The 16,403-nt window shown below is 33.9% G+C and overlaps 1 protein-coding gene across 7 annotated transcripts in view; it reads left to right on the top strand.

Moving 5' to 3' along the window:
* TDRD3 (tudor domain containing 3) overlaps positions 1-16,403 on the top strand; it is a 221,665-nt gene that overhangs the window by 181,614 nt on the left and 23,648 nt on the right. For 2 of the 7 annotated variants that reach the window (XR_010318183.1, XR_010318184.1), the window contains exons 12-14: positions 369-494; positions 2,007-12,082; positions 14,776-15,001. Coding sequence is in view for 1 of the 7 variants with exons in the window: in XM_064270056.1 (XP_064126126.1) it covers positions 369-494 (126 nt within the window). In the remaining 6 variants the exon portion in view is untranslated. The remainder of the gene's footprint in view (positions 1-368; positions 495-2,006; positions 12,083-14,775; positions 15,002-16,403) is intronic. The other 5 variants (XR_010318188.1, XR_010318187.1, XR_010318186.1 and 2 more) reach the window with 5 other exon arrangements.

Genomic DNA, 16,403 nt, shown 5'->3' with positions numbered 1-16,403 from the left:
TCTGGAGCTCTGGTAGCTGATAACCAAAAGGTCGGCATGTTTGAATCCACCGCTGTTCCCTGGAAACTCTATGGGACAGTTCTACTCTGTCCTGTGGGGCTCTATAAGTTGGAATCGACTCAATGGCAATGGATTTTTTGGACTGACCCTCTAGTTCTGTTCTGAAATCTTTTTGTTTATATGTGGGAATTCATATGAATGAGAGAATTTCTCTCTTTTTAGCCACCTTTGTGATTATCCACAGGTGTGTTTTCTACCTTTAAAAGTATTACACATTATAACATTTTGAGAATTTACATTTTCGTCAGATATTGCCCTTTGTTGACAATATTGATTGTCATATTTAGAACTCCTTTTTGTCTCCTCAGTTTTACCGAGCAGAAGTTGAAGCTCTCCATTCTTCGGGCATGACAGCAGTTGTTAAATTCATTGATTATGGAAACTATGAAGAGGTGCTATTAAGCAACATCAGGCCCATTCAAACAGAGGCATGGGTACGTGATCCAAATTCTGTACAAAGGCATAAGCTATTCTGAAGAAAGTATATAGCTCTAAAAGATTAGCCATACTTATAAAAAAATGCAAGTGGAAAAATATTTTGAATTTGCTTAAAACTTGCTACCCTTGAAGTAAAACTTGATTTTAATAATTATACCAAACTACAGTAAAAAATGAGTACTTCGAATTACTTTTCTTGTATAATGCTTTGTTGTATTATGCTTTGCAAATAGGTGCCCATATTTACATGATTGCCCAAGATTTGTTTGTATGTGTAAAATGGGTTTTTATGCATATTTTGTTCTTTCTTGAGCTGTTACTTTAAATTGGACTAAGTTATATCCAGCAGCTATCAAATTTAAACTCTGTTGGATACATATATATTGTTTTTTATTTAAATTACATGTAAAATTAAGAAAACTTTAAATTATAAATGAATTCACTTTGCATTTACTACACATATTTATATATGTATATGTATAAATCAACTATAAATATCTGTTAATAATTATTTGATAATTTTGTTGCTGAATGTTGTGTCAAAGCTGTGTGATATCTTTGATGATGTAATTTAGAATGTATTGATGTAATGGAGTCCATTTTATATAGGATACATGTGACAATATATAGTTTCTCAACTACATTTAGAAAAAATCAGGGGTACAAGCCATATTAGAATTAGTTTCATAAAGTTTTTATTTCCTTCGTTTCTCAAATGGGTGGGTAGCTGTTAATAAACTTTTCATTATAAGCCTAATTTGTTCCTGTTTCCCTTAAAATATAAAAAATGCTAGAAAATTATATCTTTCAGACAATCAGTAGCCTTCATCATTGAAACATACATTGTTTTCCCATAAGCTGCTTTTAGTTTTGGTGTCTGCATTTTTCTGTCACCCCCTCAGTGCTTCCGCCCTCCCAAAAAAGTTCAATAAGACAACAGAAAACGTAGTAACAGTAACTATATTTTGGGTCACTGTTTTGCCTTTTTCTTCTAGAAAAACTGTGATTTTCTAGATACTCTATCATTTCATATTTTGTCATATAATATTGCTAATGGTTCATATATTTAAGACATTCTTTCCCCTCACTCTAATTCTCTAAATTCTAACTGCTTTTCTCTGAAAGACTGACATCCCATCAATTTCTAATTTACGTCTTTTCTTTTCTCAGAGAAACTTGATATAACCATAGTTTTACCCTTCTGATTTTCATATGATGGCTGTTTGTATTCTCTTTCCCAGTAATACATTTTAATCTAGTTTTGATGGCAAAGTACTTATGTATTGAGTCTATATTTCTAGAAGTTGAGTCCTGGTTTGCTATTCATCATGTGCTCCCAATTGTTTTTAGCCATTATGGTCAAAGGTTTAAAATAGAATTCTTACGTTATTTAGTTTTTCTTTTTTTAGAAAATTTAATGAGAAATTAATTTTATTCTTCTCTCCCTAAAGAAAAAATTATAGTTTTTCTTTACTTCATTTCTTTTCTCCTCCCTTTTTCTATTCCAGGATGGCCATAACTGATGAGCACGTTTGTTTTTTTCTCACTGTAGCTATTCCATTCAGAGGTGTTTGCTACTGAAGTGATCATTTTCTTTTGCAGTTAGTGACTTTTCTTTTACCCCCCCTTGATGTAGTCCTCATTGCTTTACCCTTGATTTTAGGTCTGTATAAACTTAGCTGGGCAATAAGTGTATTAGCTGTCACAGCCCATTTAGTGATTCTATTCTGAACCACAGCAATAATTTTATATTCCTACCTGTTTGTGACTACTCATCTATGCTTTATTGTGCCATTATCTTATCTATTTTCTTTTTCTGTAGTTGACTTAAAATTTTTTTATTAGGTGTTTGAAATATTTTGCAGAAAGAAGCAGGATAGGATCTCTAATTCTGTTGGAGATTCTGGCGTTTCTTTTCTCTTACTTATAGATAATCAAGTGATTGTTGACATTTCGTGATTCTGCAGAGTATAATAAAACAAACATTTTTGGATCATGCACTTCTGAGGATAAAATCAGCCTTCTTTATTTGCGTGAATAATTAGTTGAGAGAAATACCTCCTTCTTGAAATGTTGAAACCACCACCAGCTTAACATATTTTCATCCATCTCCATTTTTTAAAAATAGGTGTGCATGTGTATGCGTGTGTGTGTGTGTCTGTCTGTATGCCTTTAGGAAATACAATGTTGAGACCATTAAGTTAGAGTTAGTGTACAGTTCTCTTAGCTTTTAAAAGTATTGATGTTGGGGTCTGTGAACACTTTTTCTGTGAACATTTTTTTCACTGGGAAACAAGTTTTAAGTTAATTATATTTATGTATCAATGTACCAAATTATACAAAGAAAAATATTTATTTTACCAATAAGGTAACACTAATTGATCAGTCATACTGGAAAAATTGAAGGGCTGCAAGATGTAGGGAAGTTGTTAGATGCTTTAGCACTGTTATTAACTCACACTATGGATTATGGATTTTCTGATTTTTTAACTCTTGCACTACTTATGTGCAGTAATATTTTTAATTGTGAAATGGTACGGTATTGTTTATTAAGGTTTATGTTTGTTATTGGCACAAGATTTTGGAAAACCTCTTGTTTACCAAAAGCCTTTATAGAAATAAATTGCCTATATTGTCTCTTTAAAGTAAAAGAATAAATTTTCAAGTAAAGTATGAACTAGTAAGAGGCTTAATGACTAAATTAACAGTCTGTTGTATGGAAAACTGAAATAAAAATCAAGTCAGTTCTTTAAGTGTTAATGTTTTTCTCATGAAGTCTAGGAATTATTTGCCTCAGTAAGCCAAGTATTTATTTTCTGCTTCCATCTGGATACACCTGATTACTTCCAGAACATACTCACTAAGCAATGATGTTTTAGATAGCTGAAATATATGTTCTGATTATGATTAAATATTTTATTTCCTCCAAAACGATGTGTTACCAAAATAATTAGGTATTTTACCCTTCTTTTTTTTTTTTTTTTCCATGCTAGCTAGATTTCTTCGTTTCTTTTGGAAATCTATCACAATTTTAGTGCCTTTATTGTAATGAATTCCCTAATTATTACGTGTAATGTGAGGTTCACAGCTCATTCTTTAACACCAGGATAAATGCTCCAATTTATTTCTCTTTTTCAAAGAATGGGTTCTCTGAACAGAAGAGGACTTCCTCTTTTAACAAAGTAAATGAAGCAGTATAGAATCTCATTTATTATTTGTCAAATAATATAGAAAGAAAACCATAATATTGTTTTATATTTCTGACCACTTCATGAGAAACCATTAAAGGCAAAGAAAACCTTCTTATGCTCCCTACAGGCACTTTGCAAATTGTGTGTGTGTGTGTGTGTGTGTGTTTTTTTTTTTTTAATTCTAAAACTAATACCAGGAAACCAGTAAAAAGATGCCACAGGCAATTTGGAAGTACTATAAAATACAGTGCTGCTGCTGCTCAGACAAACCTTTTGTGTTTCTAAGGTGCTGTTGCTTCTGAAAAGCTCTCCTAAACCTGAAAAAGGTACTTCCTGATTTTCCAAGTATATTCATGGCCTGATTCCTCTGAGACCTTTATGTCTCAGGAAAACTTTTAGAACATGCTGGTTTCCAAACTTTCTTTTAAAAAGTTCATAGTGTCTGCTTTTTGGTATCAGCAACTGATGACTGTTCAACAGTTTCAACAAGAAAAATTGTGGTTGTGTAGATAATGGTTAGTTCTAAGACCTTAACATACCCATCATCTTGGGCAGTGTCTCTGGAAAGTGACAGTAGATTGTTACTGTCTTTTAGATGATCCATCTTATCGTAAATGTTTTTCTGTAGAACATTCATTTATTCATTGCACATCTATCAGATGCCGGGCACTGTTCCAGGTGAGCAAGACACAAAAAAATCTCCACCCTTTGCACAAAGATAGAAGAAAGCTATAGTTCTAGTTTTATGAAACAAACTTAAATGTCTTACTAGGGACTTTTTTCTTAACTTTTAAGGTATTAAAGAAAGTAGAAATGGGGAAAATTCTGTTTTTACTAAAATTATAATTTAAATAATTTTTAGGTCTTTGTTTATTCCATTTTAGTTTGAAGATAAAATTACTGTAGTGGAAAAAGGTATTACTTCACTATAAATTTTATGTATTTATAAAGTTCTTATCGGCTTATCTGTTTTATTTCTCTATTTAAAAGTCAATTTTGTTTTTATGAGGGCTTCTTTTTGGTTTTATTTTATTTTTTGGTAGTTATGTATTTTAGTTTTATCATACATTAAGAAAGGGAACTTATCAATCTCAAGTTTTATTTTTGTAGTAACATTGCACAAAATTTGTTTTATCATGGTGTTCTAGGAAACGTGCTTGAAAGTTACCTTTTCCAAATCAAATAACATTCATAAAGAGCCATAAATTCTTCTGTAACTAACAGAAATATTAAAGAGAAACACATAACGAAAAAATTAGCCTGTTTAATGAGGAAGCAGATTTGAGAGTTGTCATAAATAAATTAATGGGTTAAAAATGAATTCTAAATGTTTTAGAACCAAGGTCATGTTAATAATTTTCACGCTGTAATGATAAATTAGGTTATATCTAGTTTGTGTTTGATATCAAAAATCATAATAGATGTTAAAAGAGGACAATTATTATAGAAACCATTTTACTTCAAAGGACGGTTAGAATTCTACAACAATGAGGTTCTGCCAATTAGTATTCAGTGAAAAGTGCAAGCACCTATTTATTATAATCCAGAAGGCTTTTTATTCTTGCTGATAAATTTTTTAATAAATTATTGGTTATATTTTACTGTACTTAAACTTCTGCATTAAAAACACAATTTGGTTAAAGTCACTGAAATAATGAAATACTTTTTGTTCTGCCATACATATCTTGGGAAACTGCTTTCAAAGAGAGCTATATGGGCAGTGCCAATTTTCTTTTGTAAAAAAAAAAAGAAACATAAACACAGCGTAAATCAGAATGAAGCTGTATGGCTAGTTTAGCCCCATTTCAGAACATTTCAGATTGTGAGCCATGGAACTTGGAATTCCATGCAATATCTTTAAGCTTTCTTTTAATAAAGTTTGGTTTACTATAGTAAGTGTAGTTATTTCTTCTCCATCTATTATCCAATCTCTCACAGTTCACACAGGAGAGGTGTGAATTATACAGAAGGGCTCTACTGGAGATATGAAAGCTGTTGACGTCAGTATACTCTGTATGCATAAATACGTTCACTTAAGTACTATTCATATCTACCTTTTGAAACCCAAATTTATCTCCTGACAGCTAAATGGAATGGTATGTCTTGAGACTGAGACCCAGCTACACTACTATTGAATAGCAACATTTTATTTAACTATTTAAATTAATACTAAGACAATGATATGCTATTTTAAGAATGTGTATAAAGTATTGTTTGAATTTTGATATCTGATAACATATTGTAATCTATTTAAATGAACTATATGTAAAAATATCTTTAAAAGGTTTTTGGGTAATCTGAGTTTTCCTTTACTGAACAATGAAAGTATGAGGTTATATTATTATTTCCTGTTCCTTTTTCTGAAAGTGAGATAAGTCTGAAGGTGAAATAACATGGCAGAGTACTAGCATGTTTTTAATGTTAGTATCTAGTATTACCTGAGACACTATCTTTTCTTTTTAAAGTAATTTTAATGATACTGCTCAGATGTGTTTTTAACTTTAATCACCATTCATAAAACAATTTAAGCTTCTAATTATTTAAATATTCTTAATATTAAGTATTAAAAAAAAGTATTAGGTTAGCTTAAATGTTTAAAAATCTACCACATTTGTTTTTATATACATGAATAATACCAATAGATATTACGTTAATCTTTTATCTTCTTAGTGTCCCCTTTGTTAATGGCAACCCAAAATGTGGACTTATGAATATATGGAGTTGGGTAATTAAGAAGTAGATTCATAATACTTTACCTTTGTATTGACTATTATGTAATTTTGATTTTTCCTTCAAAGTAATCTTAAGGAGGTCTTAAGAGTGAGATTCATAGTTGAAGAGGGCCAGAATTGTCAGGCGAATTAATTTTTTCCTTTGACATTTTTGATTCGGTAAACCCAAGGCTTATTCTCCTCTGTGAATTTCGTCTTTTTGTTTACTTATAGAAACTTTTGATGCTGTCATTTCAGACTGCAATAAATTTTAACTTTTCTTTGCAAAGGTATTCAAAAGATTTGCTAGTATACTTATTGCACAGGAAATAAAGAAGTAGTAAAATAAATGAAACTGAGGATTTTTTTTTTTTTATTTCTATGTTCCCAGAGATGTCACTCATATTGGTCATATGTCTTGAATAAATATTCACGTCAGTATATTTCAAAGATTTTTATAGTTCTAAAGAGGCACTCTTGATTAAAAAAAAAAAATACAGTTGTTTTAATTTTGGATGAATTTTCTGAGCCTCATCCATTTGCGTCTGCAAAAGGACCAGAAAAATAATGTTGCTCATTGTACCCGTAGACTTTATTCCCTTTCAGATGGAGCTCCCACAGTGCCTTTCCTGTAGGGAGTGATGGTGAACCTTGATGGTGAACCTTGATAGTGAAGAGCTAAAAGTGGACTTATGATACATATTTCATTGCATGCCATAGTGAGTTGTCATTTCTCCTTTCTGTTATGTAGTCATCTCTGTGTCTCTACTTAATACTGTTTCTCTGTACTCCTACCATCATCTTATTTATTGGTCATATCTCTCAGTTTTTATTTTGTTTTCTAAATATCATTGTATCCTTTTGACTTTTTTTTAACTTTTTCTTTTTACCTCCGTTTGGTGATGTCTCTTGATGTATACGGATTACCCTTACTACTGATCCTAGTTCTTCTAAACTTTACTGGATAAGTATGCTATTTATTCTGGAATCATGTACAATAGGTTTCACCATCACACTCTAGGAAAAGAGCGAAGTTGATCTCTCTCCTAGCGAGAAACACTCAGGTGTTATAGAGCTTCCAGTTCCGTTAAACTTGGGAACTACTTGCAAGAATTTTATACCTTGGCTTGAAATAACTCCCTTAGTGGCCTGTCATTGGCTGAGAGCTCCATCCAGAAGGGAAAGGAAGTACTGCAACAGTGAGTACATTTTATTTGCCTTTTAAAAAATCTGTATGGTTTAGAGTAAGCATAATGAAGAAGCTCTAGCTTAGACATTATAAAAAGTCACTAAGTCTTTTATATATCCATATAATTCTTTGTATGTAATGTATAAAAAGTTAGCCCATCTAACTCAGAGTTTTCTAAAGCATATTCTGAGAACATATTCTAGTTCTGTTTTCTTGTTAATAGGTGTTCTTTGGTTAAATAAGTTTGGAAAATCCTGGATTAAAACAGTTAAGTACACTTTTTTATTATAGGACTTCTTGGAGCCAGTAACATTTTAAATCTCCAACTGAGAGATGTATAGTGTTTAGTGCTTCACAAACTTATTTGCTCACGGAACTCTTTTTTTTTTTTTTTTCTTTCTAGATACCCCAAAAAAGTTGCCATTGAGTTGATTCCAACTCATAGTGACCCTATAAATTCTATAGGGGATAGGTAATCTTGACTAGCTTCTTTCTAGTTTTCAAACTTCCCATCTGTAAAATGAAGCAAAAATTTATCTTTAAAAAGTGTTGTTTGGGATTTCCCAAACCTGTTATTAGTAGTAGTACAGTACGATATTTTTATTATGAGATAAAATATGTAAAAAGCACTTTCTCTTCAAACATGTTCCAAATACATTCTTTACCTTTCTATGAATAGAGAACAAAATTTATTCCTGAATATTTATGTCCCTTCTAAGTATTTATGCCATTAGTAAATCAAAAAATCAAATCTGTTGCCATCAAGTTGATTCCAAGTCATAGTGACCTGTAGGATAGTGTAGAACTGCCCTATAGGGTTTCCAAGGCTGTAATCTTTATGAAAGCAGACCGCCACATCTTTCCCCCGCTGAGAAGCTGATGGGTTTGAACTGCCAACCCTTTGGTTAGCAGCTGAGCACTTAACCCTAAGCCACCAAGGCCATGAGTTAAAAAAAACCAAAACCAAACCCGTTGCCATCGAGTCGATTCCAACTCATAGCAACCTTGTAGGGCAGAGTAGAACTGCATCATAGAGTTTCCAAGGAGTGCCTGGTGGAATCGAACTGCCAACATTTTGATTAGTAGACGTAGCTCTTAACCACTGCGCCACGAGGATTTCCAAGGGCCATGAGCAGTAGTATTAAATTTATATGATAATAAAAATTTTATTTTAGATGTAATTATACCAAAAACCAAACCCAGTGCTGTCGAGTCAATTCCAGCTCATAGCGACCCTATAGGACAGAGTAGAGCTGCTCCATAGAGTTTCCAAGGAGCGCCTGGCAGATTCGAACTGCTGACCCTTTGGTTAGCAGCCGTAGCACTTAACCACTACGCCACCAAGGTTTCCAGATGTAATTATAGACAACTCAATTTTATTTTAACTCAATATGTAACAGTTTTCAGAATTTGTCACTTGCAAGATTCCTATGGTAGCTTTCGTAGTATTGCTGTCCTTTTCTGTAATTCCCATCTAATAACCCACATGATGTCTATATGTTCCAGCAGTAGCATAGGTTCATTTTTTATTTGGGTTTTCTATTTATTATTCCCCAATAATCTAATAAGAAAAAATCAAAATCCTCCTCTCACCCCCCCCCCTTTTTTTTTAAGTGAACTGGCACTGGCTATTACTAAATAAAGTGTCAAAGCAAATGAATTCCTCCTAAAAGGCAAAAATTCTGCTTTGCTTCAACATTTGTATTGCTCTTACTAATGGACTAGTGTGTTCTCTCTGAAGCCTTTGAATGTCATTGTTTTAGTTAGTTTAAAGCTTGTTATTCAAAGCCTTCTGAAAAACAAGCACTTGACTGCTCTTGACCTCTTGTTCTTATTTTTCCTGATACTACTTGGTAAATCACATGAATTGAGGATCTTTCACATGAGAGATCTGCAGGGGAGAAATATTACTTCAAGAAACATCCCCTTTCCAGGCATTTGTAATTTATAAACTAGGGCACAATTTACTGTTGGGTAATAGCTAGTGGAAGTGCAAAGAACTCTATAAATAATCAGTAATGATACTGTAAGTACCATCTCTTTTAGAGATTGATGGGATCAGAATTTTGAGTTAGCACACAAACTGGCTTGGTAGCTGAAACATTGGAAGGAGATCAGTAATTATTTGTTCAGTGATTGATATGTCCTGGTGGCCACCTTTATTATTGAAGAGTCCTTCCTCAAACATCAAGCCTGATGGTGTTTTTTCAAGAAATTATTCATTGAATGCTTTTTTTTTGGTACCGAAGTTTTTAAGGCAGTTTGGAAAATAGAGTGGGCTATACGCCCAAGGAATTAAAAGGAAAAGTAGGCAGTATGTTTCTTTCCTTCAAGAAGCCACCTAATAAAATAATGATAAATTCACCATCAGACTGGGTGAGTTCCAGTCTGGGAACCATTGTTGGAATAGTTGTTGACTGCAACTTTTTTAGGCATGGTAAGTGAATGGTATAGTGCCAAAAAAATAAGTTGGAAAGCCCAACAGTGATTTCTCAAAACTTGTATTAACCGTAGCAACCTTTTAGTGCATTTTCATTCTGCCTAAGTATGCCCACTTTTCCCAGCTCACGTTATTAGGGAATTAGGGTCAGGTGTCTGACTAACACCGTTTATTATACAATGAAGAATATTGAAAGTCAGCTCACTTCTCTTTCTTTTTAGTTCAAATTCTAAAATGTATGGACTTCTGATTTTGTTTAAGTGTTAATGCTAATTGTATTCTTAAATAAATAAGACTTGTAATGTGAAGAAAAATTTCTCATAAAGTGAGAAATTTTTCTCAGTAAATTCCTAAATTTGGGTAATAATCAAAAGAATGTTTGACTTAAATCAGATTTTCAAAGTATGGAATTGAAGTCTTAAAGCAAAGGGATAAGGGAGACATATTCAAGAGCTTGTGAGTATTAGTCTAAATTTTTTATCCATTCTACCTGGTCCACTTTGTTGTTTTTTTGCTTCCTCTCTCTCATCCTTCTTATCTCACCTCTCCCTCCTTGTCCTTTTTCTCCTTTATTTTATTTTATGTGGGATTGCATTCCTTTTTGTTCATCTTAAAGTTTTCAGGTGGTTTTAAGAATTGGGTTGGATATAACCCAAACCAGGCAGGACTGATGCTCAAATAAAGTCCAGTTAAATAGACCATCTTTTAAAGTACAAAAGCCTCTAAAAGCTTTGAGCACTAATACCCCTGGTTGATCTTTTGTATGTCATGATTAGTGTTAATGCTTACACTGTACTCGGTCCTACTGATAGTAGTTCTCATAAATGGAAGGACCTTTAGAGACCATTATTGAGATGTATTAGAACTCATTACGAAAGGACCTAGAAATGATAAAAAGTTGGTAGCGTGCCTAGTCCATTTAAATCATATTCCTGTATTCTTAGGACATTAGTACAGGAAATAAAATAAAAATATCTTATTGAATGTGCTTGAAACTTATGAGAAGTATAAATAGTAAAGATGGGAAATTAAAATATATAATTCCTTTAAGAAAAATTAAGAAACTATTCAAGAAACAAACTAGCCACTGGAAAGTCTAAATTTTATTATAGAAAATTAATTATAAAGGGTTAGATTAAAAGCATTTTAGCTGTAATTTAGAAACAAATATAAGATTTATATCTCAAGAAGGTAATGTATATACTCTCCCATTTGTTGAAAATGTCTATAGTTGGCTATGAAAAGACTGAATATGTGAAATTTCTAGCCAATCTAATGATTTATAATTGCTTTAGTGAAAATGGAAACCCTGGTGGTGTAGTGGTTAAGAGCTACACCTGCTAACCAAAAGGTCAGCAGTTCAAATCCACGAGGCGCTCCTTGGAAACCCTATGGGGCAGTTCTACTCCATCCTATGGGGTTGTGTTGAGTTGGAATCGACTCGACAGAAAAAATGGGTTTGGTTAGTGAAAATAATCACTAAGGAAGGGTGATTAGGATGGGAGAACAATGGCCACAGAGTAAGTTAAAGTAGGTAGCTTGGTTCGTAAGCAGATTTAAAAATAGTTTTTATAATGTTGTAATTTTTAATTTACAAGGCTTGACTGGAACCACTAAATAAAATTTCAAAAGTAACCTACTTTGAACCATTTTAATTATTAAAAAAAAAAGAAAGGTTTACTTTCTGAAATGAGAATTACTATGCCTTGTGATTCAAATAAATTTCACAAAATTGGCAAAGTATGGTGAAAAATACTTCTGACATTGTTTATTACTTACTGCCATTCTTGGCTTCAATGTTGAGAAACACTTTCAGGTTCTATATACTTTACTCTGGAAGGATTTGGTGAAAAAGGGTCACCGAGAGAGCTAAATGTCTGCTCTTCTTGGCCTTTAAAACAAGAGGAAAGCTCAAGGCTGGTCTTGGGCAAATTACTTCCACCTCCCTTTTTGCCCCTGCTTCAGCTCCAGGGGAGCTGGAAAATGCACAGGAGGAATCAGAAGACCTGGGTTCGAGTCCCGGCTCTGCCAATTACTACCTATGTGACTTTGGGTAAGTTACTTAATCTATCTGGGTCTCAGTTTCAGTACAGGGTTGTTGTGACGGTTAAGTAATATGATCCATGTAAATGTGCTTTTTAAACTTTCAAAGTCTATAGAAACATAAATTTTTATTATCGTAAGCTTAGCTTTTTCATCTTCCCTATCCTTCTGAAGTCTGGTACCCTCAGCTATTACATTTTTAAAGAAATCTGAAATGACTTCTTAACTCTTTTCCTTTTGTGTCTTCTCCACGCTTTTATTCCAGTTCTCTGCATGCATCAGAATTAAGTATTCTAAGAATATAAAACCAGGGTGATTAAATTAATTTTTGCTAGAGTATGGATCACTATTACCTCTTTTTTATCCTTGCCATTTTTACCTTCTTTAATCTTCCCAGAATTGTGTGCTTAAAAACATCAAAAAATCTCTAGTGCCTGGAAATTCAGTGTTGGGGAGACAGGTTTTGGCAGAGGGAAGTCCCTTAAATCCTTTTATGCAGTCCATTGTTCCAGTAGTTGGTATGGCTGACCGGGAAAATGGGAATATGAAAGTGCCTCTAGCCCTTTCTTTTTCTCTGAGGATAAGGAGATAGAAATAGGTCAGAGTTCAAAGTTCTTCAGAGTTTTCACTAAAAACCTAGATCCTTAACCTGAGGAGTAACCAGAGAGAGAAAAGACAAGGGATTTGGCAGCTCTTTCTTTGGTCAGCTCTTTTCCGTTATATCTGACTTTGCCTCATTTTTGCCTCTCAGTAAAGTTAGTGCTGGCCTACTCTCAGCTAAACTAAATTTATAAAGCCTGTCTTTACTGGATGCTCAGTTTATAGGTCAGAAGGTACATGTATTAAGGAAGAAAGACAACTCACCTTCTGGTCACATCTGGGTTCAGATTAAGGGATATTTATGAGGGCATAAGAAGAGCTTGTGACCCTGCTTGATCCAAACCTTCTCTACAATCGAAGAATGCTTGGTCTGGCTATGTGTAAGTAATAGTAGTACTAGCCACTTAGGTGAACTGCTTGCCATTGATGCCTGATACCATGCAGCACAATAACAGCTACTCATGTAATTAAGTGAATAGGATAACTTTGCTAAAGTTTTTTTTTTTTTTTTTAATTTTCATGGGCTTGAACTGTTGACTTGTGCTCAATATGGTTTCTTGCTGAAGTAGCAGTGCCATCTTTTATAACTTTAAAAATTAGAGGCAAATGTTGAACTCTAATAGTAATCCAAAAAATGCAGATGAATCCATTAAGTACAATTTTTAATTTATGCATTAATGGACAAAATTTAAATGATAGCATATACTGGCAAAGTGATATAGATAGGTACTCATACATTGCTGATAGCAGTGTAAATCGATATGATCCTTCTGATTTTTTTTCTAAGCCTTGAAAGTTCATACTCTTTAAACGAATAAGACCGGTAATCCCACAGTTGTTAATCTCTCCTAGGGAAATTCAAAGGAAGAAAAGCTATTTACTGGGAGATGGTCATTGCAGAATTATTATAGTAGTAAAAACCTAGAAGCTACTTAAATGTCCAACAGTAAGAGAATGATAAAGCAAATTATCATCCATCTGCCAGATTAGATACTATACAGCTGCTTGATGTAAGATCATTATGAAGAGTATAATATCACGGGGATAAAGTAAATGAAAGCAATTGATAGGTTTGATTGATGATACACTCAAAGTAATGATTGTTTTAGGATAGAATTGTGTGCAGTCTACATATAAGTGTGTATGTATGTGTCTATAGATGAGTGGATAGATAAACATACACATTTTCTTGAATTTTAGAAATTTTCTGTAATTCCGTATTGCATTTTTAATTTAGAAAAGTAAAAGCAGACAAAATAAAATTAGCAAGAAGAAAGTTGATAATAAGGGAATTTTAGTCTAAAAATAAATCACTGAGATTTGCAAAAAGGGTCCAAAAATATGAGCATAAAAACAAATAGGACAGACAAAAAAATCACTTCTGAATTTCTTATTTGCCCATTTGCCATCAGTAAGGTTAGCAGTAAATGATTATGGTTTTTCATAATAAAATGCTTGTTCTGTCTGTAATCAGTGCATAAAATACTCCTACAGACCGATAGACTTACCTATACAAAGTCTTAGCACCAACTTTTTACTCTAGCCGTTCAACCGTATTTGTAATTCCTTGCAAATTCTCCCTTATTGATCCTGTTCCCAGGATACCTCCAGACTTTCAGGATTCAGTCTCCTGTGCTTTCAAATGCAGCTCAAATATGTTTCTCCTATGAAATGTTTATTTAATCTTTATTCATCTACCACTCACAGTTTTGGGAATATGTTAGTGTGTAATTATAGTTTATATCTTTTTTTGTGGTAAATTATATTTAATATAAAACTTACTATTTTAACTATTTTTAAGTGTATGATTCAGTGACATTAATTACATTCACAGTGTTGTGCAGACATCACCACTATCCATTTCCAAAACTTTTTCATCACCCAAACAGACACACTACCTATAAAGTAATGTTTCCTATTTTTAAAACCCTTTTCGTGTGACACTTCGGGTCTGTTTTAGTATTTGATACACAATTAAATATTAAGTATAAAGTGAAATTTTTATATTTGAGGTTTTTACTATTATGATTTCAAAAATGTATTAATGTATTTCAACAAACTTTTTTTGAGCACTTACTATGTGCCTTTATCTCCACCACCCAGAACAGTGCCTGGGACAACACATTTCCTTAGAAAGAGTATGTGCTAGACAACAGGAATGCATAGATGAGCAGTCCGTGCCCTCAAGGAATCACAGACAAGTGGAAGAGCCCTGCAAGAACACCACCATTTCAGGACAGGGCAATAAGGTTGTGATGAACAGAGCACAGATGGGTTATACTCAACTCAGCCTGAAGTGAATCGTGTCAGGAACTGCCTCATAGAAGAGGTGAGGTGTCCCTCACTATCTTGTTATAAAGAAGCAATGTGGCCTCACACACACTTCCTGTTCCCTTCACCGGGCTTTATTTTCTTCATAGCCCTATCCTCTCTCCAGCCCTCCATTAAGTAGAATCAATGTGAGGATAAGGACTCCAAGTCAGCTAATACCTCCAGAACAGTGCCTAGAACATAGGAACTCTCAAGTGCGTATTTGTTAAAACTGAATGAATGAAATTTAAGGTGAATCTGGAAAGCCTTGAAGGGCTATTAAGACCTAGCCTAGAGGAAGGAAGTGAGAGAATAGAGAAAGCAAGAAAGGTAGGAGGGTACTGTAGAGCAGAGTATGCTGGTAGGATCATAGGTTTGTTCTATTAAGTGTCAGTAGATGAGACTGCAAAGGTAGGCAGGGATCAGATGATAAAGGATCAGGCAGTTTATACTGAGTTTGGATTTATCCCTCAGGACAGTGACTCCAATGAAGGACTTTAGGCAGTGAAATGTCATGATGTGATCTTTGTGTTAAGAGAGGTACAGAGGATGGATTTCAGTGAAAGGAGAGAACATGGAGACCAGTTTTTGCAATAACTAAAGCAAGAAATTAGGACTTCAGAGTCATTATACTCTACAGAAAAGTCAAGAGAATGAGTGAGATTGCCTAAGGAAAGTGTATAAAGAGAGAAGAGATAAGAACCGGGGTCAAACTTCTGGGAAATTTCACATTTGAGAGGTGGAAAGTATAATTGAGAAAGTGTAGCCGGAGAGGACAAAGAGTTGGGAAGCGGGGAAGACTGCTGAATTGCTAATATAAAATGCTGGAAAGGTCAAGGAAGATAAGACTTGAAAAGTGCCTGTTGGATTTATTGACTGTAGAATGCACTTTTAATGGAATAGTGGACATGGAAGCTGACTAGTGGTTGCTCGAGAGTGAGTAGGAAATAAGGGAACGGAGATGGAGTGTTCACAGACAAGATCTTCCAAGATCTTGTCTGTGAAAATAGTCAAGGTAGGAACCCAAGCATGTGTACATCAAAGGTGCAGGGAGGCAGAGAGAGAGAGGCACACAGGTACAAGGGTGAGAAGAACCCAGGCCATGGTGAGGAAGTGGGGTACAATGACATGTGACTTTGGGCATGTTGAGGAACTAGAGACAGGAGAAAAAAGAAATGATCATAGGTGTGGTTGTGGGTAAATTGCTGGATTTCAGGGCAGGAAGCTGAGTCATTTCTGAGTAATGAACTCTTCTTTGTGAAGTAAAAGGAGATCATCTGTTGAAAGTAGTGAAGTCAAAAATAGGAGGGGGATTTTGAAAAGAGGTGTAAAGATTTGGAAACTGCCCAGGAGAATGGGAGAGGGAGCTGGCCAAGAATGTATTTATTTTTACAGCAAAAGTTCCCAACCCTTATAAAAAT

Source organism: Loxodonta africana, chromosome 17 (assembly GCF_030014295.1).
Source record: "Loxodonta africana isolate mLoxAfr1 chromosome 17, mLoxAfr1.hap2, whole genome shotgun sequence".
Classification (NCBI taxonomy): domain Eukaryota; kingdom Metazoa; phylum Chordata; class Mammalia; order Proboscidea; family Elephantidae; genus Loxodonta; species Loxodonta africana.
This window is presented reverse-complemented; position numbering and strand designations above follow the sequence as displayed.